The sequence below is a fragment of the Staurois parvus genome, unplaced genomic scaffold (genome assembly GCF_062004578.1).
Source record: "Staurois parvus isolate SC_StPar_1 unplaced genomic scaffold, SC_StPar_1.0 ptg001448l, whole genome shotgun sequence".
In the NCBI taxonomy this organism is placed as follows: domain Eukaryota; kingdom Metazoa; phylum Chordata; class Amphibia; order Anura; family Ranidae; genus Staurois; species Staurois parvus.
Genome location: NW_028319244.1, coordinates 1 through 22,698, shown reverse-complemented (window position 1 = coordinate 22,698; position 22,698 = coordinate 1). Strand labels below are relative to the sequence as shown.

The window sequence follows — 22,698 nt, the reverse complement described above, 5'->3', positions numbered from 1 at the left end:
ATATTAGCTCAATAGCTGCAGAGTCAGTTCAAGGTTTCAGCACTCCAAGACTGGAGCTGAGAGGCGTTTGCCCTGCCGAAGGTTTTACCCCTTTTATGACCAGGCCATTTTTTGCTATTTAGCACTGTGCTACTTTTACTGGCAATCGCTCAGTCATGCAACACTACCCAAGTGAAATTTATATCATTTTTTTAACCCAAACAGGGCTTTCTTTTGGTGGTATTTGATCACCACTGGTTTTTTTTTATTATAAACAAAAAAAGGACGATTTGGAAGAAAAAAAATTGGAAAACCCCCCAATATTTCTACTTTCTGTTATAAAACATATCCAATTAAATCAACTTTGATATTTCCTTCATTTGCTCTGTTTAGCCTTGTCATTCAAAAGTAACTGAAAGCAAAATATCTGTGTTGCTCACAGCAGCCAATCAGATTCCAGATTGCTTCCTTTTAGTAATTGGCGCCTCCTGAGGTTGTGTGTCTGCCTCGAATTATTTCAAAATTCTTCTTTTGATCCTGCAGGAAGTGGAGCGCAGCGTTCCCAGGAGCTCCCAGCTCAGTGCGGTCACACCGTCCATCCAACAGCCCGACCCCGAAGCTCTCGCCATCCTGGACAGTTATCTGCATCAGAGCCGCCTTCGACTTGTCGACCTTTACAACCAAACAGACAAGAGAAAGAGGAAGGAGATCTCCAGCAAGGATCTGAAGTCCATCCGCAAAGAGGTGACAATCCAGAATGTATTATGGTTACTTTGTATTTTTATTCCATTTACATCTGACTCCCGGCCTCCCCTTCAGGCTCGCTCAGGTGTACCGGCTCCTCCCCTCCAGTCTTGCTCAGGTGTACTGGCTCCTCCCCTTCAGGCTTGCACAGGTGTACCGGCTCCTCCCCTTCAGTCTTGCACAGGTGTACCGGCTCCTCCCCTTCAGTATTTTTAAGGTGTACTGGCTCCTCCATTCTTGCACAGATGTACCGGCTCCTCCCCTTCAGTCTTGCACAGGTGTACCGGCTCCTCCCCTTCAGTCTTGCACAGGTGTACCGTCTCCTCCCCTTCAGTCTTGCACAGGTGTACCGGCTCCTCCCCTTCAGTCTTGCACAGGTGTACCGGCTCCTCCCCTTCAGTCTTGCACAGGTGTACCGGCTCCTCCCCTTCAGTCTTGCACAGGTGTACCGGCTCCTCCCCTTCAGTCTTGCACAGGTGTACCGGCTCCTCCCCTTCAGTCTTGCACAGGTGTACCGGCTCCTCCCCTCCAGTCTTGGACAGGTGTACCTGCTCCTCCCCTTCAGTCTTGCACAGGTGTACCGGCTCCTCTCCTGGACTGAAATTACTTAATTTGATTTCACTGCACACTGGGAGCTTCTCACAATGTGCATTAGAAGCTGCAGCAAGTCAGATAGAGCTCCACCTCATTTTCTGGCTGGTGGACGTCCAGCATCATCTAGCCTACAGGTGTCAAACACAAGTCCAGCGAGCCGAATCCAGCCCTCCAGGCCATTTCATGTGGCCCTTGAACCTCTCCTGCAGGTACCCCCTTGTCTCCACCCCCACCTTGTCTCAGCAGCAGAGAGGAGAATAGAACTCCTCTGCCAAATCCTGCACCTTTCAGTGCAGCTGCAGCACCCCTGTCATCTCTGCCTCCCCTGGATTCAGCAGACTCTGGTAACTGACTCCACTCCTCCTCTGGTCCTCCTCCAGACCCTGCACTTTCTGCTTTCCAGCTCTGTCCCCAAGGGGGGTGCACTGTGATTTTAGGGAGAGTGTGGGATTCTTGACATCTGATGTAAGGGGGGGTGGAATGCTCTGGACATCTAGCCTTACAGATACAACCGGCCCTTTGAGGGCAACCATAATGCTGATACGGCCCGCGATGAAATGGTGTTTGACACCCCTAGTCTAGGGCTTTCCATCCAATTTCTTCATAAATTCAGGCCAAAATGTATTCTGCTACATGTCTTTGGTAAAAAAAAAAATCCCAATAAGGCTCCACGCACACGGGGCGCTTTGATAACGCTGGTAACATTAGCTGTGTAAAGTCACGTTAAAAATGTGGAGTTTTAAAGCTTTTTTAGTGTTTTTGCATTAGCGTTTAGCTGCATTTTGCTGCGATTAGCGGCGTTTTTCTGCATTTCATCCAGAAGCGCGGTAGAGTGTTTTTACATCTAAAAAACTCCTCTAGAAACCCACTATCCCTGGGTTTCTTTCCAGCCAAAAAACGTTGATTCCAGTCTCTGTGTGTATGGACACATAGGATAACATGCTGGGGGGTTCACTGGTTGTAGAAAAAAACCTCAAAAGCCAAAATCAGCCGCTGTAAAAATATCCCGTGTGCAGGAGGACGAAGTGTGTATTGATAGTTTTGTGTGAAAGTTATTGCGCCTACAAACTATGGTATATATACTGCAATTTAAACAGCTATAGAGGCTATACTGGTAGTAATGTGTGGACTGTGATAATGTGGAGGGAAATCTGGCACTAACTGACACTGGCTGGGAAGGACATTAACTGTCTGACACTGATCTCGCTATTGACACTAATACAGTGATTGGGTATAATATTGTACACTGTTATTAAGGAGCAATCAAGGGGTTAACTGTGTGCCTAACAACATGTAACTGTGATAATGTGGAGGGAAATCTGGCACTAACTGACACTGGCTGGGAAGGACATTAACTGACAAACTGATCTCACTAGTGACACTAATATAGTGATTGGGTACAATATTGTACATTGTTATTAAGGGGCAATCAAGGGGTTAACTGTGTGCCTAACGACGTGTAACGTGCTGCTTTTACTTCCATATTTGGCTGTTTTTTCTCCCTGCTTTGCACAGAGAAGAAGCAGCCAGATGGCTGTTCTGTGTACACAGAGTTCTGTGTGTTTTGTAAACACAGGACTCTGTTCTGTGATTGGACAAAGCTGATCAGCAGGTTTCCACCAAAATCATTGGCTGAAACCCATTGACTTAACCCATGTTGCATACAATCGCAGCAGGGGGTGCACACACGCACCCAAAAACACGGATTGGGTAGGTCGCCTGGCCTCCAGTACATGTCAACTTCAGTTTTAATGAAAATTGTCTACAAAATATTGTTCAGATCTATGCATCGGACTAGACAGCCATCATTTTTTTTATTTTCGGCTTCCCTTCTCTTCCAGACCAATATTCCCATCAGCGATCTGCAGTTTGACGATTTGGTCATCTCTCTCGGAAACAAACGTCCGAATCGCATCAACTATAAGGAGCTCTGTGTTGGACGGCACTTGTGGTGGAAGAAGAACCTGGGAGAACCTAGGAGGGGCGTGTCTGTCAGTCCGGGGACCGGAGGTACAGTGTGGTCTATAAATTATGAGCACACATTGGGGACGGGGACACATGCTGGTCTGATGGAGAATGCTGATCCTCATCCTCCACCATTTAGGGCTCATGTACACTGCAGCTGATAAACTGATGTTTAGGAGTTTTTCTGCGTTTAAAGGAAATGGCTGGAGACATTCCGGCTTCATGACAGCAGGGGGTCGCCGATCTGTCTGGGGAGCTAAAAGTGTCTACATACAGCAAAGGGGTATGTTTAATCTCTCATAAAAGCTAAAATATTAGTTGCAGAGAGATGGAAATACTTCCTTCTGATAGGGCACTCTGTGCGTCACACCGATGTATGACAACCATATTTGCGGCTTAGGTAGAAGGCCAGGAAAATGCAGGAAATGGTTAGGTGGCGCTGGAGTGCGACAGTTGAACAGTGTTTGGTATTGTCCCGATGGGACTGATGCGCTGGTGTCAGAAATCCAATCCCCGACTTGGTGTTTCAAGCCGGTCTTGGCCTGATTGAACTTGGGCAGGTCAGCACCCAGAACATCCTGTGGGCGGGTGCAGGAACACCCCCAGGGTCAATTGGCCGAGGACTAATGTCCCGCCTACGTCCATATCGCCATAAATGGAGTACCCGGGCATTGGGACATTGTGATTCGTATGGAGCTGGTTGATCGACCAACAGATTGCTGACTTTTCTGACTTGCTCCAGTCGCAGGGTAAATCCTGGTAAAGTTTTACTTCTGTCTTTTATTCCCTTTTTATTTTATAGTGAATAGTCATTTGTGTGTCTTCTAGTATTTTCTGTATTTCTGTAACTTTTTATATTTTGTACATATTTTATGCACTGCCCACTTTCGGGAAATTAAATCTTAAAATGAATTAGTGGCTTTTGTGTATTTAAGCTCGGGCTCATATCTCCGGAGAGATTAGATTGTATTGTATTGTAGTGCCTTAAAACGCTCGGTCAAGCTCATTGCCAATCTGTATGCAATTGCACTGTGTGTGGGCAGATTGCATGCAGATTGTAAAGGTAACAGATCGGCCAGACGGAGATCTGTGTGTGGTGTCTCAGCAGACCGTTCTGCGGATAAACTGCTGGGTGGTGGCAGGATACCTTTTGTGGTGTCTGGTGTGGGGGTGTGTGGACAGTGGAAGGGTGATTAACACCGGGGCTCAAGCTGTAGGATAGCTGGAGGGACCTTAGAAGTGCACCAGATTGTATATAAGATTTGTATCTGCCAGTGTGTGGTCGACCAGCAGGATTGGAGTGGAATCTCCCTCTGGTGGTGGCCAAAGGGTATTGCGGGCTGTGGAAGTACATCACGGCTGATCTTATACAGGTGAAACTCGAAAAATGAGAATATGGTGCAAAAGTTCATTTATTTCAGTGCAGCAACTTAAAAGGTGACACTAATATATGAGACTCATTCCATGCAAAGCAAGATAGTTCAAGCCGTGATTTGTCATCATTGTGATGATTATGGCTTACAGCTCATGAAAACCCCAAATCCACAATCTCAGAAAATGAGAATATTGTGAAAAGGTGGAATATTCTCGGCTCAAAGTGTCCCACTCTAATCAGATAATTAAGCCATAACACCTGCAAAGGGTTCCTGAGCCTTTCAATGGTCGCTCAGTCTGGTTCAGTAGGAATCACAATCATGGGAAAGACTGCTGACCTGACACCATCACTGACACCCTCCATAAGGAGGGAAAGCCTCAAAAGGGAATTGCAGAAGAAGTTGGATGTTCCCAAAGTGCTGTATCAAAGCACAATAATAGAAAGTTATGAGGAAGGGAAAAGCGTGGAAGAAAAAGGTGCACAAGCAGCAGGGATGACCGCAGCCTGGAGAGGATTGTCAGGAAAAGGCCATTCAAAAGTGTTGGGGACTTTCACAAGGAGTGGACTGAGGCTGGAGTCAGTGCATCAAGAGCTACCACACACAGATGGATCCTGGACATGGGCTTCAAATGTCGTATTCCTCTTGTCAAGCCGCTCCTGAACAACAAATAATGTCAGAAGCGTCTTACCTGGGCTAAAGAAAAACAGACCTGGTGTGTTGCTCAGTGGTCCAAAGTCCTCTTTTCTGATGAGAGCAACTTTTGCATGTCATTTGGAAACCAAGGACCCCGAGTATGGAGGAAGAATGGAGAGGCCCAAGGACCCCGAGTATGGAGGAAGAATGGAGAGGCCCAAGGACCCCGAGTATGGAGGAAGAATGGAGAGGCCCAAGGACCCCGAGTATGGAGGAAGAATGGAGAGGCCCAAGGGCCCCGAGTATGGAGGAAGAATGGAGAGGCCCAAGGACCCCGAGCATGGAGGAAGAATGGAGAGGCCCAAGGACCCCGAGTATGGAGGAAGAATGGAGAGGCCCAAGGACCCCAAGTATGGAGGAAGAATGGAGAGGCACACACTGCAAGATGCTTGAAGTCCAGTGTGAAGTTTCCACAGTCTTTGTTGATTTGGGGAGCCATGTCACCTGCTGGTGTTGGTCCACTGTGCTTCATTAAGTCCAGGGTCAACGCAGCCGTCTACCAGGAGATTTTGGAGCACTTCATGCTTCCTTCCGCAGACCAGCTTTATGGGGATGCTGACTTCATTTTCCAGCAGGACTTGGCACCTCCCACACTGCCAAAAGCACCAAAACCTGGTTCAATGACCGTGGGATTACTGTGCTTGATTGGCCAGCAAACTCGCCTGACCTGAACGCCATAGAGAATCTATGGGGCATTGCCAAGAGAAAGATGAGAGACATGAGACCGAACAATGCAGAAGAGCTGAAGGCCGCTATTGAAGCATCCTGGTCTTCCAAAACACCTCAGCAGTGCCACAGGCTGATAGCTTCCATGCCACGCCGCATTGAGGCAGTAATTGCTGCAAAAGGGGCCCAAACCAAGTACTGAGTACATATGCAGCTTCTACTTTTCAGAGGTGCGATATTGTTCTATGTACAATCTGTGTTTTATTGATTGCATGGAATATTCTCATTTTCTGAGATTGTGGATTTGGGGTTTTCATGAGCTGTAAGCCATAATCATCACAATGATGACAAATCACGGCTTGAACTATCTTGCTTTGCATGTAATGAGTCTCATATATTAGTTTCACCTTTTAAGTTGCTGCACTGAAATAAATGAACTTTTGCATGATATTCTAATTTTGCGAGTTTCACCTGTTTACGGTTTTATATATTCAAAGTTGAGTCCCCTTTATTCCCTCTTACCCCAAGTCTCGGCTGCACGTGTGCGCCTCGATTAGCTAGTCGCTGTGGGCGTGGCGTGTGGGGGAACCGTGACAATGATGATCAATAATAATCTATAATATTAATTAAGAAAATAATAATACATAAAAAAAAAATAATATTATTAAGAAATATGTTAACAGTAATATTAGAAATCTTCTTTTTTTTTTTTTTTGCAGCATCTGTAAAGTGTTTCAGACCTGCTACTGACCAGAAAAGTGACTCCGGTGAGACTAAACCCTCTTCGGCACTCTCAGTCTCACTGCTCAGTGTTGGGGATACCAGGACCAGATCTCAGGTGGGCCGCAGTGACCAGAGTGAAGGCAGTAAATCCCAGTTTCTCCAGGTGCCTCCTGTCAATCTGGGGGAAATGAGGCCCCTCAGCTACGAGGACATGGAGGTGATCGGGAAGAATTATCGGGAGAGGAAAAGAAGAGCAAAAGTGAGCAGATGACATTTCTATAGGATGGCGACCAGCAGCAAAAGTCTAACTGTCACTTCTTGACTCTCCAGCCATTGGCTATGTTTGCTTTCCTGCTATCTATTCTGGAAATGCTTTCTGCCTGGCTACCATGCTATTGTCACAGGACTCCTATAGAGATAAGGAGTTCTGATTTCCATCTACCTGTTCTGGGTCAGTGATTTAGAGGTATTAAAGCCAGACACAGCCAGGAAACTAATATTTTCAGAAGGAGGCCACCAATGGAAAGCCATCAAATTATGTATTTTTCAAATATCCCCTAGCAGGTGTAAAAAAGCAACCTAGGCTGTACCATCAATCTGGCGTTGAACCAGGGACGGACTGACAACTCATGGGGCCCCCGGGCAATAGGGGATCATGGGGCCCCGGTGTCCTTGCCCACACTCAAAAAAGCCTATTAAAAAGGTACCTGGGACATTTCATGGGACCCCCTACTGACTCTGGGCCCTGGGGAAGTGCCCGAGTGGTCAAATGGTCAAATCCCTGCGTTGAACCCGCAGTAATCACTTTTTTCCCTCAAGATGTCCTCAGTCATTTTTAAAATATTCACGCACGTGTTAAAATCAGATTTTTTTTTTTTCTTTGCTGGAATTTATGTTAAATCCTGTGGCGGTAGTTGCATTTTTTTATGTTACAAGATATTTGTGCAGCGGTTTACAAAAAGCATAATTTCAGGGGAAAACACACACAAAAAAAAGAATTTTAGTGCAAATACAATATTATACCCAATTGTTTGGTAAAATGGACGGCTGGCATATGCATTTTTGCTGCAATTTTTCTGTTCTTTACAGGACATGTGTGTCAAAAACACACCGCAGGTGCATTTGTTTGTGTTTTTGCCACATTTTCCATTGATTTTAATGGGGAGGGGCGTTTTTTTTTTTTTTTGTACAACAAACCTTCACCAAAAACGCAGCAAGCAAGATTTTAAAAAACGTGCGTGACCCACAACGGATCAGTGTGAAGAGTTCCATAGGAATACATGGTCACACATTTTTTCTTCCACTTTTTTTTTCTCAAAAGCAGATGAAAAATGGAATCGGTGTGAAACCAGCCTAAAAGATGAGGTTGTTTAACAAATTGAAAAGGAAAACTAAAAGGAAATCGGTATCAGGAATGCCAAGTTTTAAAGCGGAGCTCCACCCAAAAGGGGCAGTTCTGCTTTAAGGACTGCTCCCCCGCTCCCCATTAAGGACTGGCACCTTTGGGGAGCGGGTACCCGAATTTGACAAGTACCCCCTTCCACTTCCGGTCCGATCGCCTAGGCGATCGGAAACGGAAAGGTGTCCTCCCTCCCTGTACTCGCGCATGCGCAGTGGGTACCTGGCTGTGAAGACGCAAGCTATCACAGCCGGGTGCCCACACTGAAGATGCCGGCCTTCTGGAATACAGGATGGCCGGTGAAACGGGCTGCGGGGGACACACCACGGGACCGAGGGACAGGTAGGTGGCTGTTTTTTAAAAGTCAGCAGCTACAGTTTTTGTAGCTGCTGACTTTTATTTTTTGACAGGATGAGTCGAACTCTGCTTTAAACTTGTGGATGGCTATGAAATGGCAAAGAACCCAAAACTGTCTATAGGCCAATCCCTAAAAGAGTTTCCAGGTTGTCAAGTTACAGTTTAGGGCTCCTGTACACTGCGGCTGATAAACTCACGTTTAGGAGCTTTTCTGCGTTTTTTTTCAGCAGCCCCTGAACTCTCCCTGATGTTTTCCTATGTGTCCATGTACACATCGTCGTTTACAGGCATTTGAGTTTACAGTCGTTTTTTTAACGCAGAAAACTTGCGTTCAGCAGTCAGTTTTATCAGCGTTTCAAACGCAAAACTCTTGTAAACGCAGCAAATCGCGTTTATAAGCGTTTGCATTTGAAATTTTTTTAACTCTTCCAGTTCCCAATGCTGTCCAGAGTATTTTTTCATCATGAAAAATGCACGCAAAGCATTTTCAAGGTACTCAGATGGACAAAACACTGAACACAGGATGTTCCTACCTAGCTTGTCACACATTGTAATGACCAATTCACACCTCAGACCTTTCCCACCCTTGGAAACAAAAGATATGTTAATGACCATTCACACCTCAAATTCTTCATGAAGACCCCCTGCCAGGTGACCTTAATGACTCCCTCCACCAGACACCTTTCCCACCCTTGGAAACAAAAGAAATGTTAATGAGCAATTCACACCTTAGCTAGTCTCAACACATACTGCTGTCTCTGCTTCTACTCTCTGTATTTCTCTGAAACAGTCTGAAATAGTTCATAATTTACCACTTTTCAGTGCATTCTGGGCATTTGGGAGGTTCTCCTGTGCTTATCTTTAAAAAATGCTTCTAAACGCACATAAACACGTTTTGTAAACGTGGCTAAACAGACTTTTTTTAACCTACGTTTTTCAGCAGTCAGTTTCCATCGTTCAGAAGTGTCCCGTGTACATGGGCCTGTGAATTATGGCCCTAAAATTGTTGCTCTCACTCCAGCATTTGTGGCGATATCTCACACGTGTGGAGTAATTTATGTTTGCATACACATGCTTTCCCTATGCTGTGTGTTTTATATTGGGGTGTGACGGGGGTACTTTAATTTATTTTTTTTTATATAATTTATTCTTTTAATTGTTCTTTTTTTATTATATCCTTCATCACGGTACATGTCAGCGATATAGAAGGTGGAGAACTTCACACTTCGTTCATTTATTTTTTTACACTTTTTTTCTTTAACTTTTTTGCTATCACAAGGAAGCTAAGAGGCCCACTATGTTATAGCATTGGGCAGGTGACAGATCCTCTTTATTGAGACATCAGTGGTCTTTTGGACCCCACCCCCCTATGTCTCCCCTGCCCTTCACTGCAGCTAATCAAGCACTGGTCATGCTTGATTAGCTACATCCCCAGCTACAGTATCCAAGGTATGACAGCTGTGAACCCAGTAGTGACCAGGGGTGGACTGACCATTTGGAAACTCGGGCACTGCCCGAGGGCCGGGGTCAGTAGGGGGCCCCATGAGATGCCTCTGGTACCTTTTTCATAGGCTTTTTTGAGTTTGGGCAAGGACACAGGGGATCCATGATCCCCTATTGCCCGGGGGCCCCATGAGTTGTCAGACCGCTCCTGGTAGTGACATAAAACACATTGGTTCATTAGTCGTGGGGGGATCGGGGAATGGATGTTCACCGATAACTCTCTGCTCTTGCTGTAGGAGCAACCAGACTTCACAGAGGAATGGGATAGCCCGGAAACCAGCATGGGTGCCACCCAGGGGCAGACTGACAACTCTTGGGGCCCCCGGGCAATAGGGGATCATGGGGCCCCTGTGTCCTTGCCCAAACTCAAAAAAGCCTATGAAAAAGGTACCAGGGGCATCTCATGGGGCCCCCTACTGACCCCAGGCCCTCGGGCAGTGCCCGAGTTTCCAAATGGTCAGTCCGCCCCTGGTGCCGCCGGAGTTGAGAGCACACTCCAGAGCTCTATGAAGCCCAAATCACTTTCATCTGAAAGCCAACTTTTTAAAATTTATATCAATTTCCGCAACTGTTACAAAAAAAAATTGATATCAATTTCAAGACCGCAGCAGCTATGAGCTCGCTTTAACCCATGGGTGTCAAACTGGCGGCCCTCCAGCTGTTGCCAAACTACAAGTCCCATGAGGCATTGCAAGATTGACAGTTACAAGCATGACTCCGAAAGGCAGAGGCATGATGGGACTTGTAGTTTCGCAACAGCTGGAGGACCGCCAGTTTGACACCCCTGCTTCAACCCGTTTTGTGCCATGCCTTTTAAAAAAAGTTCCTTGGTAGACAAGGGTTTAAAGGTGGATCTTTAACCCTTTCTTACTCCATCCAAACCTTGGAAAAAAAGTCTTGGCTATACATGCACTTGAAGAATGGATATTCAGATTCTGGGATAAGCCCAATAGATAATGGAAAATCATCAAAAGATGATGGACAGACAAAGAGATCATCCAAATGTTAATTTTGAGTTATCAGTTTATTTTTTAATACTTTACTGTCTTCTTCCAGAGCAACACCCGCCTCTTGGACTGGTTAGATCAATGCCGTTTGGTAAGAACAGGCAACGCTGCTGTTGACGCCCATTCCCTGCCGTCTACGCTGGAGGAGGAGTCAGCCGAGCTGGTGGAGCAGTTCAGAAGGCAGGGCCTACAGCAATATCATAAGATCCTAAAACTGTGCCAAGCCTACAATGTTCCCCTTACAGAAGAGCTGCTGGAAGAAGGTGGGCACTAAAGATACTGAACCTTGCTACAGGTAACACCTATTGGACTTCTTCTGGGATCCAGTGCTGGGTCTCTTCTCCAGCGCTCAGTCCTCAACATTTCCTGGTTTTACCCGGAGCAGTGGTGTCATGGCCAATAAGGTGACAGCTATCCTGGTTGGTGCGGCTTTTAATTGGAATGTGATCCTTGGTTCGGCGTTTAGCCAACCACTTTCCTTGCTGTACTTCTTACCTGTGTGTCTTCTGTGCCCGACGCCAATACGCCAGTCTGCCTGAGACTCCAGTTTGCCAAGTACACGGAGTGCCTCCAATGCACCACTAGCACCTTATATCACCAATGCACCCCTTGTGTGCTCCATCACTCTACTGCACCCCAGAACATCTTGTGTCATCTAGTGACTCCAGTGCACCCTTGGACTCCAGTGTGGCCAGTAAACCAAAAGTGTCTCCTGTGCACCCAAGACACCCAGTGTACCTTTTGATGCCATACCACGCCAGTGCACCCCATAGCATCTTGTGTGATCTAATGACCCCAGTGCACCCTGGGACTCTAGTTAGGCCAGTATATCCAATGTACTAAGTGTCTCCTGTGCACCCAAGACACCCAGTGCACCTTGTGACACCAGTGCACCCCATAGCATCTTGTGTGATCTAATGACCCCAGTACACCCTGGGACTCCAGTTAGGCCAGTGTACCGAGTGTCTCCTGTACACCCAGTGCACCCTATGACACCAGTGCACCCCTGTTCACCTTGCCACTCCAGTCCACCCCTGTTCACCTTGCCACTCCAGTCCACCCCATAGCCTCTTGTGTGATCTAATGACCCCAGTGCATCCTGGGACTCCAGTGTGGCCAGTATATCCAGTGTATCTCCTGTACACCCAGTGCACCTTGTGACACCAGTGCACCCCTGATTGCCTCGTCACTCCAGTGCACCCCAGAACATCTTGTGTCATCTAGTGACTGAAGTGCACCCTGGGACTCCAGTGTGACCTGTATACCCAGTGTACCAAGTATCTCCTGTGCACCCAAGACACCCAGTGCACCTTGTGACACCAGTGCGCCCCTATTCACCTTGCCACTCCAGTGCACCCAACAGCATCTTGTGTGACCTAATGACCCCAGTGCACCCTGGGACTTCAGTTAGGCCAGTATACCCAGTGTACCGAGTGTCTCCTGTACACCCAGGACACCCAGTGCACCTTGTGTGCCTCATCACTCCAGTGCACCCCATAGCATGTTGTCTGATCTAATGATCCCAGTGCATCCTGGGACTCCAGTGTGGCCAGTATAGTGTATAAAGTGCCCTGTGTACCCAGGACACCCAGTTGCACCTTTGTGGGCTCTGTCACTCTAGTGGACCCCAGAGAGTCTACTGTGATCTATTGACCCCAGTATGTCCCTTGGACTTCAATGCACTGTAGGGCATGCTATGTCAAATAGGGACCCTAGTGCACCCCAATGGTGACAACCAGTGTGCCCCATGACGCCAGCGTACCCCAATAGTGTCAGTGTGCCCTATGACACCAGTGTTCCCCAATCGTGTCAATCAGTGTGCCCTATGACACCAGTTTTCCCCAATAGTGTCAGTGTGCCCTATAACACCAGTGCACCCCACAGCATGCTGTGTCAAATAGCGAACCCCTTGCGTCCCTAGGACTCCAATGCACCCCAGGGCATAGTGTGTCAAATAGTGACCTCAGTGCACCTCATGACTCCAGTGCACCCCAATAGTGACCCCAGTCCACCCCATGACTCCCATGGAAGATAACACCCAAGGCACAGGGTCTAAGTGACAGTTGGTCTTCACCAGAGCTCCTGAAGGTAGAGATGGGCCAGATTACTTTGCTGTCACCAGGTTGTGTTCCTCAGGATCGAAGAATTTTCAGATCCAGCCAGGGGTCTTGGCAGGAGGCAAACAAGAGATTAGTCTGGTCCAGGGCAGAGGTCATGACAGGCAGCAGGAAGTAGAGTAGTCAGGTCCAGGCAGGAGTAGAAGGCAGGCAGAAATCAATGGAGCAGGCAGGTCAATCTGGGTCAGCAACAGTCAGGTGATCTTATTGGTAAGTATTATATCTATTCGCACAAGGGTAGATGGCAATAAGACGCAGCACCCGCCAAGATCCTGGATACAACAAGCATCATTTTGGGGAACCGTAACAGCCAAACCCCTTATCACATGGGTTCGCATGCAGAGTTCTAGTACTGAGGAAGAGTGGGGTGGGTCTGACCAAGTTAGTTTGATCACAGGGCAAACAACTATCAATACCACCACCTATGCACCATTCTGAACTGAATCTGCACTTTTCATGCAGCTTTATTGTATCCTGGAGACAAGCTGGTTTGTGAATCAGGAGATCAGCTTCCCCTCCGACAGCCAGGTGTAGGACTTTCATCCAAAGACAGATTCGCGAGGAAGAGCTCTGCAACAAAAATGTCCAAAGGAAGACACAGCGTGGACGAGGATCCCGACAGTTACCCCAGGCTCTGGTGAGCTGCCCTGTGCAATCTGGAGTTGGAGTTAAAAAAAAGCTACATAACCCGTAGTCTCTGACCATCTCTTCTAGAATTCCTGTAGTCACTGACCATCTCTAGTGGCATAGCTGAAGTCTCTGACCATCTCTTGTAGAATTCCTATAGTCACGGACCATCTCTTGTGGAATTCCTGTAGCCTCTGACCATCTCTTGTAGAATTCCTGTAGCCTCTGACCATCTCTTGTAGAATTCCTGTAGCATCTGACCATCTCTTGTAGAATTCCTGTAGTCTCTGACCATCTCTTGTAGAATTCCTGTAGCCTTTGACCATCTCTTGTAGAATTCCTGTAGTATCTGACCATCTCTTGTAGAATTCCTGTAGTCACTGACCATCTCTTGTAGAATTCCTTTAGCTTCTGACCATCTCTTGTAGAATTCCTGTAGTCACTGACCATCTCTTGTAGAATTCCTTTAGCTTCTGACCATCTCTTGTAGAATTCCAGTAGTTTCTGACCATCTCTTGTAGAATTCCTGTAGTTTCTGACCATCTCTTGTAGAATTCTTGTAGTTTCTGACCATCTCTTGTAGAATTCTTGTAGTTTCTGACCATCTCTTGTAGAATTCTTGTAGTTTCTGACCATCTCTTGTAGAATTCTTGTAGTTTCTGACCATCTCTTGTAGAATTCCTGTAGCGTCTGGCCATCTCTTGTAGAATTCCTGTAGTTTCTGACCATCTCTTGTAGAATTCTTGTAGTTTCTGACCATCTCTTGTAGAATTCTTGTAGTTTCTGACCATCTCTTGTAGAATTCTTGTAGTTTCTGACCATCTCTTGTAGAATTCTTGTAGCGTCTGGCCATCTCTTGTAGAATTCCTGTAGTCATTGACCATCTCTTGTAGAATTCCTGTAGTTTCTGACCATCTCTTGTAGACTTCCTGTAGCCTCTGACCATCTCTTGTAGAATTCCTGTAGTTTCTGACCATCTCTTGTAGAATTCCTGTAGTTTCTGACCATCTCTTGTAGAATTCCTGTAGTTTCTGACCATCTCTTGTAGAATTCCTGTAGTTTCTGACCATCTCTTGCAGAATTCCTGTAGTCACTGACCATCTCTTGTAGAATTCCTGTAGCGTCTGGCCATCTCTTGTAGAATTCCTGTAGTTTCTGACCATCTCTTGTAGAATTCCTGTAGCCTCTGGCCATCTCTTGTAGCTTTCCTGTAGTCTCTGACCATCTCCTGTAGCTTTCCTGTAGTCTCTGACCATCTCTTGTAGAATTCATGTAGTCTCTGACCATCTCTTGTAGAATTCCTGTACTCTTTGACCATCTCTTGTAGCATTCCTGTAGTTTCCCACTCTCCCTGTGCACCATACATTTTCCCCTGCTCCACTATGTGTCCCAACAGTGCTGCCGGCTTCCCTCCTCTCCTTCCCACTGGCTGCTGCAAGCACACAGTAGGATGGAGAGTGGGGGAAGGGTCCAGCCTATATGTCACATTTACCAGCCCCTTCCTTTTCTGAATGAACACAATGAGTGATTTGTACAAATCACTCATTGTGTTCATTCATAACTGAAGCCTCATTAGCAGTGTTTTTTTGTTTGGGGGGGCTGTTAGGTTGGCTGTATGGGGCCCCATGGTTTCTAACAGCAGCCCTGACTACAGATGACACTTATTGTCACTACAGTCTACGAGAGATATAAGAATCCCCAGAATATTCTGAGCCTCTGCTCCACATCTAACTCCCAAAAACTTGTATTTTATCTTCTATCCCAGGGGTCTCCAAAATGTCTAAATAAAGGGCCAGTTTTACAATTTACTAGTGCCCCATTGTTGATGTCAGTGGGAAGAACAGTGCCCCAAGGGTCAGATAAAGGCAAGAAAGGCTGCAATCGCCCCCCAATGGGCCACGGTTTGGAGTCCACTGGTCAGTCCTCTAATTTGTCTCTGCCTCTTCTAACTCTCACTCAATCCTGTGTTTTCTAGTAGTGGCCCATACCCTCCCAACACCTACGTTGCCAGGGTGAAAACCAAGGTGAGAGGAAAGCAGAAAGCCGGGACAGAAACCCTGAGATGCTGGACGACATTGGAGCAGTTTCAGGAGATGAGTGGGTGAGTCAAATAATCAGAACAACGCCTGTGTCCCTCCATGTGTCGGACACCAACTGCTGGAGTATCCCTGGAGCTGACCCAGTACACCAGCTTCTACCTACAGGTGTGCTCAAAAGTTACCCTCCCCTGGAATGTTTGGCCTTGGTACACACACACAAGAGGACACACACGGGGTTCAATGGCAATTTAGTCCGGGTTCACATATGTGCGGTACGGTATATCGCATGTGATTCGCACAGAAACCGCACCGCATTCCTGTACAGATCACATGCGATTTGTGTGCGGTGCGATCGCAGCCGTACATTTTGCCATACACGTTTATTAGCTCTGATGTGGATGCACTGAGCGGGCTTTTGTTGCAGAATAAAATCTTTTATGGACTGTAAAAACTAGTGTGCCGCTCCCCACTTTTCAAGTTTTTAAGTCCCCAAAGACTTCTGCACATGTGAAGATGGTGGCGCAGAAAGGGAGCTGTGAAATGCGAAAGACCTAGAAGTGCAGTTCCTCTTTAACCACTTGGTTTTACCCCCTTCGTGACCAGGCCGTTTTTTTTTTTGCTATTCAGCACTGTGCTACTTTAACTGGCAATTGCTCGGTCATGCAACACTGTACCCAAATGAAATTGATATAATTTTTTCACACTAATAGAGCTTTCTTTTAATGGTATTTGATCACCACTGGGGTTTTTTTTAATTTTTTTTATTATATAAACAAAAAAAGACCAAACATTTTGGAAAAAAAACAAACAATATTTACTACTTTCTGTCATAAAACACATCCAATAAAAAAAAAATTGAAAAAGTCAAATTTGTTTTAAAATTTAGGCCAAAGTGTATTCTGCGACATGTCTTTGGTGAAAAAAAAATTCCCAAAAAGTGTATATTGATTGGTTTGTGTGAAATCAATAGTATATACTGCGTGTGTGTATATATACAGTATAGTTTGTAGATGCTATAACTATATATATATATATATATATATATATATATATATACATATACACTGTGTATGTGTATGCATATATATACATACAATAGCTAAGCAAAGTAAGGGGTGTGTGCTGTGCTCTGTCTCCCCCTAGAGTGCAGTACCTGGCTCTGTGCGTGAACAACGAAGTACTGCAATTTTTTTATAGGGTGTGTGTAATTGCAGCTCACTCTGGTCACATGATCCTCTATGTCAGCCAGTGGTGGCTTCAGGGGAGAGGAGAGAGCACTTAACAGCGTGTCTGTGTATGCATGTACATGTGTATGTACATGTGTCTGTGCGTGTGTATTTCTGTGTATGTACATGTATCTGTGTGTATGCATGTCTGTGTGTGTATACGTGTGTGTGTGTACATGTGTCTCTGTGCGTGTGTACATGTCTGTGTGTGTGTACAGGTGTCTCTGTTTATGTGTGTTTGCTGGTGGCGAGTAACTCTTAAGGCCTGGTTAGTAGCTCAGTGTGTGTGTATATGTATGTATGTATGTATGTGTGTGTATGTATGTGTGTATATATATATATATATATATATATATATATATATATATATATATATATATATATAGGAACTAATGCAGCTGTATAGGCTATACTGGTAATGGTGGTGCTCAGTGACTTGTAGTTGGACTGTGGTAGGCAATCTGGCGCTAACAGACCCTTGCTGGGGGGGACTCTAACTAGCTGACACTGATGTCACTAGTGACACTAATACAGTGATCAGATATAATACTGTATGCTGTACTAATGACACTGGCCGGGACGGGGTTACATCTAGGGGCACTCAAGGGGTTCACTGTGTGCCTAATAAGTGTAATGAGTGCTGCTTCTACTAACAGATCTGTCTGTTTTTTTTCTCCCTGCTTTTCATGGAGAAGAAACAGCCAGATTGCTGTTCTGTGTACAGAGTTCTATGTGTTTGTAAGCACAGAACTTTGTGCTGTGATTGGACACCGCCGATTAGCTGGTTTCAGCCAAAATCACTGGCTGAAACTCGTGCTGCGTCCAATCACAGTGCGGGTCAGCGGTGGGATTGCGCATACACACCCCAAACCGAGAAGAAAGCCAGCAGCGTTTATTGACCTTCCTGAGCCTGCACCTACCGGCAATTGGTTAAGAATGCACCCATTAAACTCGTTATAAGTGACCCATTATATCCACCTTCTTTTTTCATTTCTAGGAACCTGAAGAGGAAATTCCCCCATCGCTTCTTTACATCTGACGACAATGCATTCTGGCCCGGGCAGCTGGTGGAGAAACTCCGCTTCTACCTTCCGCAGGCTGCTGGATCAGATCCACACCATTCATTGACAAACAGCCAGGTCACCCGCCCAGGATGAGACCCTCCATCTCCTCCTACCACCTGAGCGTTTCCTGTGACATCAGATGTCATTAAAGATTAAATCTGATCATTTGTTGCCTCCGCTTGTTCAACCATCATCATCATCATCATCATCATCATCATCAAATGTTTAAATAAAACGTTTCTGCTTTTATTACATAGACCTAATGATGTCATCACTGGGTCCCTGCGCTTCTCTATGCAGTGCAGGTAAATCATGGCTGGCAGGGTGCTGTACATGGCTTCCTGAAAACATCACATCCTTCTGCCTTGGTACTCCTCTCAAGAGCCCTCAGTCCTGATGGAAGCAGTGGACTGGCCCTTGGAAGTAGTTATGCAAATATAAAAATGCTATGATGGGTGGGTGTCGGCCTGGAGGAGTGGGCGTTCCTAGGCAGGATGTATTTGCATGCAGACCACCTGAACACCCGGTCACATTGGGTGCGACTTGGCATGCGATTTGCAAATTGTATGCCAAGTCAGACCCTATTGTTTGCTATCAGAGCGGTCAGGTCGGTGCGGTTCCGACTTGGTCAGAGCCGCATCGATTTCTAAAGTTTTCGTTGCGATTTGCATAGATATCTGTGTCAGACGTCTTGCAAATCGCAATGAAATTGGGAGGTCACCCGATTTTTAAATTATGCGACTTCACTGTAAGTCGCACGATTTCAAAGTCAGGCTTGATGTGAATGGAGGGTAAGACTTGGTTCACACTGAATGCGATTTAAAATCACGCGTTTTGTTTGCGATTTCTGAAGATTTGCTTGCAACTTGTAAAGATTTACCAGCGATTGCGTATCCATTGCGTTTTGCAGTGCGATTTCTATTGTAGTCTATATGTGAAATCACAACAAACTGCAGAAAAAGTAATACAAGAACTACTTTTGAAATGGCGCTGCAGCAAATCGCACGTGTTAAGACACTCGCATTCATTAGATCCGATTTCAGGTACGATTTCAATTCCCAAATCGCGCCTGAAATCACGCTAACACCCCAGTCACATTGGGTGTGACTTGTCATGCGATTTGCATGCTATGCGACTTGCAAATTGCATGTCAAGTCGCACCCTATTGTCCGCAATTACAGCGGTCCTATGGTTGGAGCTGCACCGATTTCTAAAGTAGTACATGCACTACTCTTGGTGCGATTTGCATAGACCTCTGTGTCATATGTCTTGCAAATCGCACCTGAAATTGGCAGGTCCCTTGACTTTGAAATTGTGCGACTTTACTGTAAGTCGCACAATTTCAAAGTCAGGCTTAATGTGACTGCAGAATAAGTTGCTGGTCACATCGCTGCGATTTAAATTTGCGTGATTTGTGTGCAATTTCAGCGTGACCTTGGGTGCGATGTCTGAAGACTTTACACCCCGGTCGCATCCGGTGCGACTTGTCATGCGATTTGCATGCTATGCGACTTGCAAATCGCATGCCAAGTCGCACCGTATTGTCCGCAATTACAGCAATCATATCGGGGCGGTTCCGACTTGGTCAGAGCCGCACCGATTTCCAAAGTAGGGCATACACTACTTTTGGTGCGATTTGCATAGACCTCTGTGTCACATGTCTTGCAAATCACAATGAAATCGGCAGGTCACCCAAATTTTGAAATCGTTCGACTTCACTGTAAGTCGCACAATTTCAAACTCGGCTTTGATTTGACCGGGGTGTAAGTCACCGGTCACACAGCTGCAATTTAAAATCATGCAGTTTGTGTGCAATTTCAGTGCGATTTCAGGTGTGATTTCTGAAGACTTTAGTGCACACCGGTGCAATTTCAGGTGTGATTTGGGAATTGAAATCACATCTGAAATGGCATCTAATGACTGTGAATGTTGATGTCTGAATGTGCGATTTGCTGCAGCACGATTTCTAAGGTAGTTCTTGCATTTCTTTTCACATTACTTTTCTGCGCTTTTGTTGCGATTTCACATGCATAGAATATAATGGAAATCGCACTGCAAATTGCAAGAATCGTTGAAAATCTTCTCAAGTAGCAATAAAATCTTCAGAAATCATCACGCTGAAATTGCACACAAATTGCACGATTTTAAATCGCAGCGGTGTGACCGATGACTTACTGCTACTTTGCAGTGCGATTTCCATTATAGTCTATGTATGTGATATTGCAATAAACTGCAATGCAAGAATTACTTTGGAAATCACGTTGCAGCAAATCGCGCATATTAAGACACTGACATTCTCATTCATTAGATGCGATTTCAGGTGCGATTTCAATTTTCAATTTTGCAAATCACACCTGAATTTGCACTGGTATGACCGAGCAGTAAGTACCACCCTAATGTGATGCAGAGCCTCAATGATTAACCTCTTGATACCAGCTGAACACACATATGGGGCCTTAACACTCCTCCTACCACTCCTCCTACCATTCCATCCCCCACAGCTATTCCTCCTGTACCTCTACCCCCCTCCCTCCTAGATTGTAAGCTCCAAGGACCAGGGCCCTCGAACCCTCGTGTATTGTATTGTTACTGTATTGTCTCATGTACTGTCCCCCCACTATAATGTACAGCGCTGAGCAAACCTTTTGGCGCTATATAAATGCTGTATAATAATAATAACAGCCAATCACATTGGGTCATGTGCCCCAAATGCCCGTCTTCCCCCCCCAGCTTTTAGAACTCTTAAAGGGCTGGTAAGAGCAGTCTTGTGACTTCCATCAGTGTCCAGAAGAGCACGGGTTAAAGCTTGTAGGAGGAGTTTTCTTTCTGCTCTAGGAGGATGCAGAACCCCTGACTTCTGGACAGTGCTGATCACATGCACTCTACCAAGAAAAAAAAAAGAAAGAAAAATCTCTCTAGCAATACACACCAAACTGAGCGTGTGCAGTAGGGCTACGGGTTCAGTCTGTCTTATCAAGAGATAAGATGTGGACATTTGAACAAGAGGAGGAACAGAGAAGACAGGATCAAACAGCCTTTTACACAATGTGGAGGATTAACCCCTTAGGTTCCACAGTGAGTATAACAAGCATGCTTAGAAAGAAAGAGAAAAAGAAAGAAAGGAGAAAGAGAAAAAGAAAGAAAGGAGAGAGGGGGGAGAGAAAAAGAGAGAGAGAGAAAGAAAGAAAGAGAAAAGAGAGAGGGGGAGAGAGAGAGAGCGATGGAGAGGGAGAGGGGGGGGAGAGAGAGAGAGAAAGAGAAAGAAAGAAAAAGAGAAAAAGAAAGAGAGAGAGAAAGAAAAAGAGAGAAAGAAAAGAAAGAGAGAGAGAGAGAGAAAAAGAAAGAAATAAAGGAGGGAGAGAGATAGAAAGAAAGAAAGAGAAAAGGAAGAAGTAAGAAAGAAAGTGAGTTCCAGCAGCAAAAGAATTTTAATCAGCCGCACATCAGACCTGCAGTACCTTCAGGCGCCGCTGATGCCGTGGCGCTATTACCCTGCCCGGAAGTGGCCGAGTTCTTCTATACCCTGCCCGCACGCTCTCGCTCTCTCTCTTCCTCGGGCTGTCTGCAGAGAAGGCGGACGCTCCGGATCGGTGAGTGAATCTTCTTCCATCCGCCGCTTCTCTCCCGGTAGTCGGACTGTGAGTGACCCCGGCCTGTCGGAGAGGTTATAGAGGGCGGCTGTGAGGCGATATTGTGGAGGGGAGAGAGGGATAAGGTGCGGGAGTGTCATGTTACCCATGGGCCTGACGGCCGGGGAGAGGAGTATGGCGGCCGGTGCTGGGCGCTGCTCTCCTCACTGTGTATGAGAGACTCAGGGACTGGGGGAGGAGGACTACAAGGCCCAGCATTACACTACGGGGGGGCGGTATAGGACTACAAGGCCCAGCATTACACTACGGGGGGGGGGGGGGGGGGGCAGTGGAGGACTACAAGGCCCAGCATTACACTACGGGGGGGGGGGCAGTGGAGGACTACAAGGCCCAGCAATACACTACGGGGGGGGCAGTGGAGGACTACAAGGCCCAGCATTACACTACGGGGGGGGGGGGCAGTGGAGGACTAGCAGGCCCAGCATTACACTACGGGGGGGCAGTGGAGGACTACAAGGCCCAGCATTACACTACGGGGGGGCAGTGGAGGACTACAAGGCCCAGCATTACACTACGGGGGGGGCAGTGGAGGACTACAAGGCCCAGCATTACATACGGGGGGCAGTGGAGACTACAAGGCCCAGCATTACACTACGGGGGGGCAGTGGAGGACTACAAGGCCCAGCATTACACTACGGGGGGGCAGTGGAGGACTACAAGGCCCAGCATTACACTACGGGGGGGCAGTGGAGGACTACAAGGCCCAGCATTACACTACGGGGGGGCAGTGGAGGACTACAAGGCCCAGCATTACACTACGGGGGGGCAGTGGAGGACTACAAGGCCCAGCATTACACTACGGGGGGGGCAGTGGAGGGACTACAAGGCCCAGCATTACACTACGGGGGGGGGGGGCAGTGAAGGACTACAAGGCCCAGCATTACACTACATGGAGCAGTGGGGGGCTACAAGTCCTGCTTTACAGCTACAACTCCCAGCATGCACACAGGTAGAGCTCTGCCCCGCACC

General features: G+C 46.5%; 1 protein-coding gene across 1 annotated transcript in view; it reads left to right on the top strand.

The window, feature by feature from the left end:
- Window positions 1-18,328, top strand: part of LOC149435924 (EF-hand calcium-binding domain-containing protein 12-like) — a 28,213-nt gene extending 9,885 nt beyond the window's left edge. Inside the window, exons 3-9 of the mRNA XM_089662253.1 lie at window positions 523-723; window positions 3,159-3,327; window positions 6,737-6,999; window positions 11,056-11,269; window positions 13,586-13,760; window positions 15,726-15,851; window positions 18,013-18,328. Coding sequence (XP_089518379.1) covers window positions 523-723; window positions 3,159-3,327; window positions 6,737-6,999; window positions 11,056-11,269; window positions 13,586-13,760; window positions 15,726-15,851; window positions 18,013-18,172 — 1,308 coding nt within the window. The 3' untranslated portion in view covers window positions 18,173-18,328. The remainder of the gene's footprint in view (window positions 1-522; window positions 724-3,158; window positions 3,328-6,736; window positions 7,000-11,055; window positions 11,270-13,585; window positions 13,761-15,725; window positions 15,852-18,012) is intronic.
- Window positions 18,329-22,698: the final 4,370 nt, after the last annotated feature.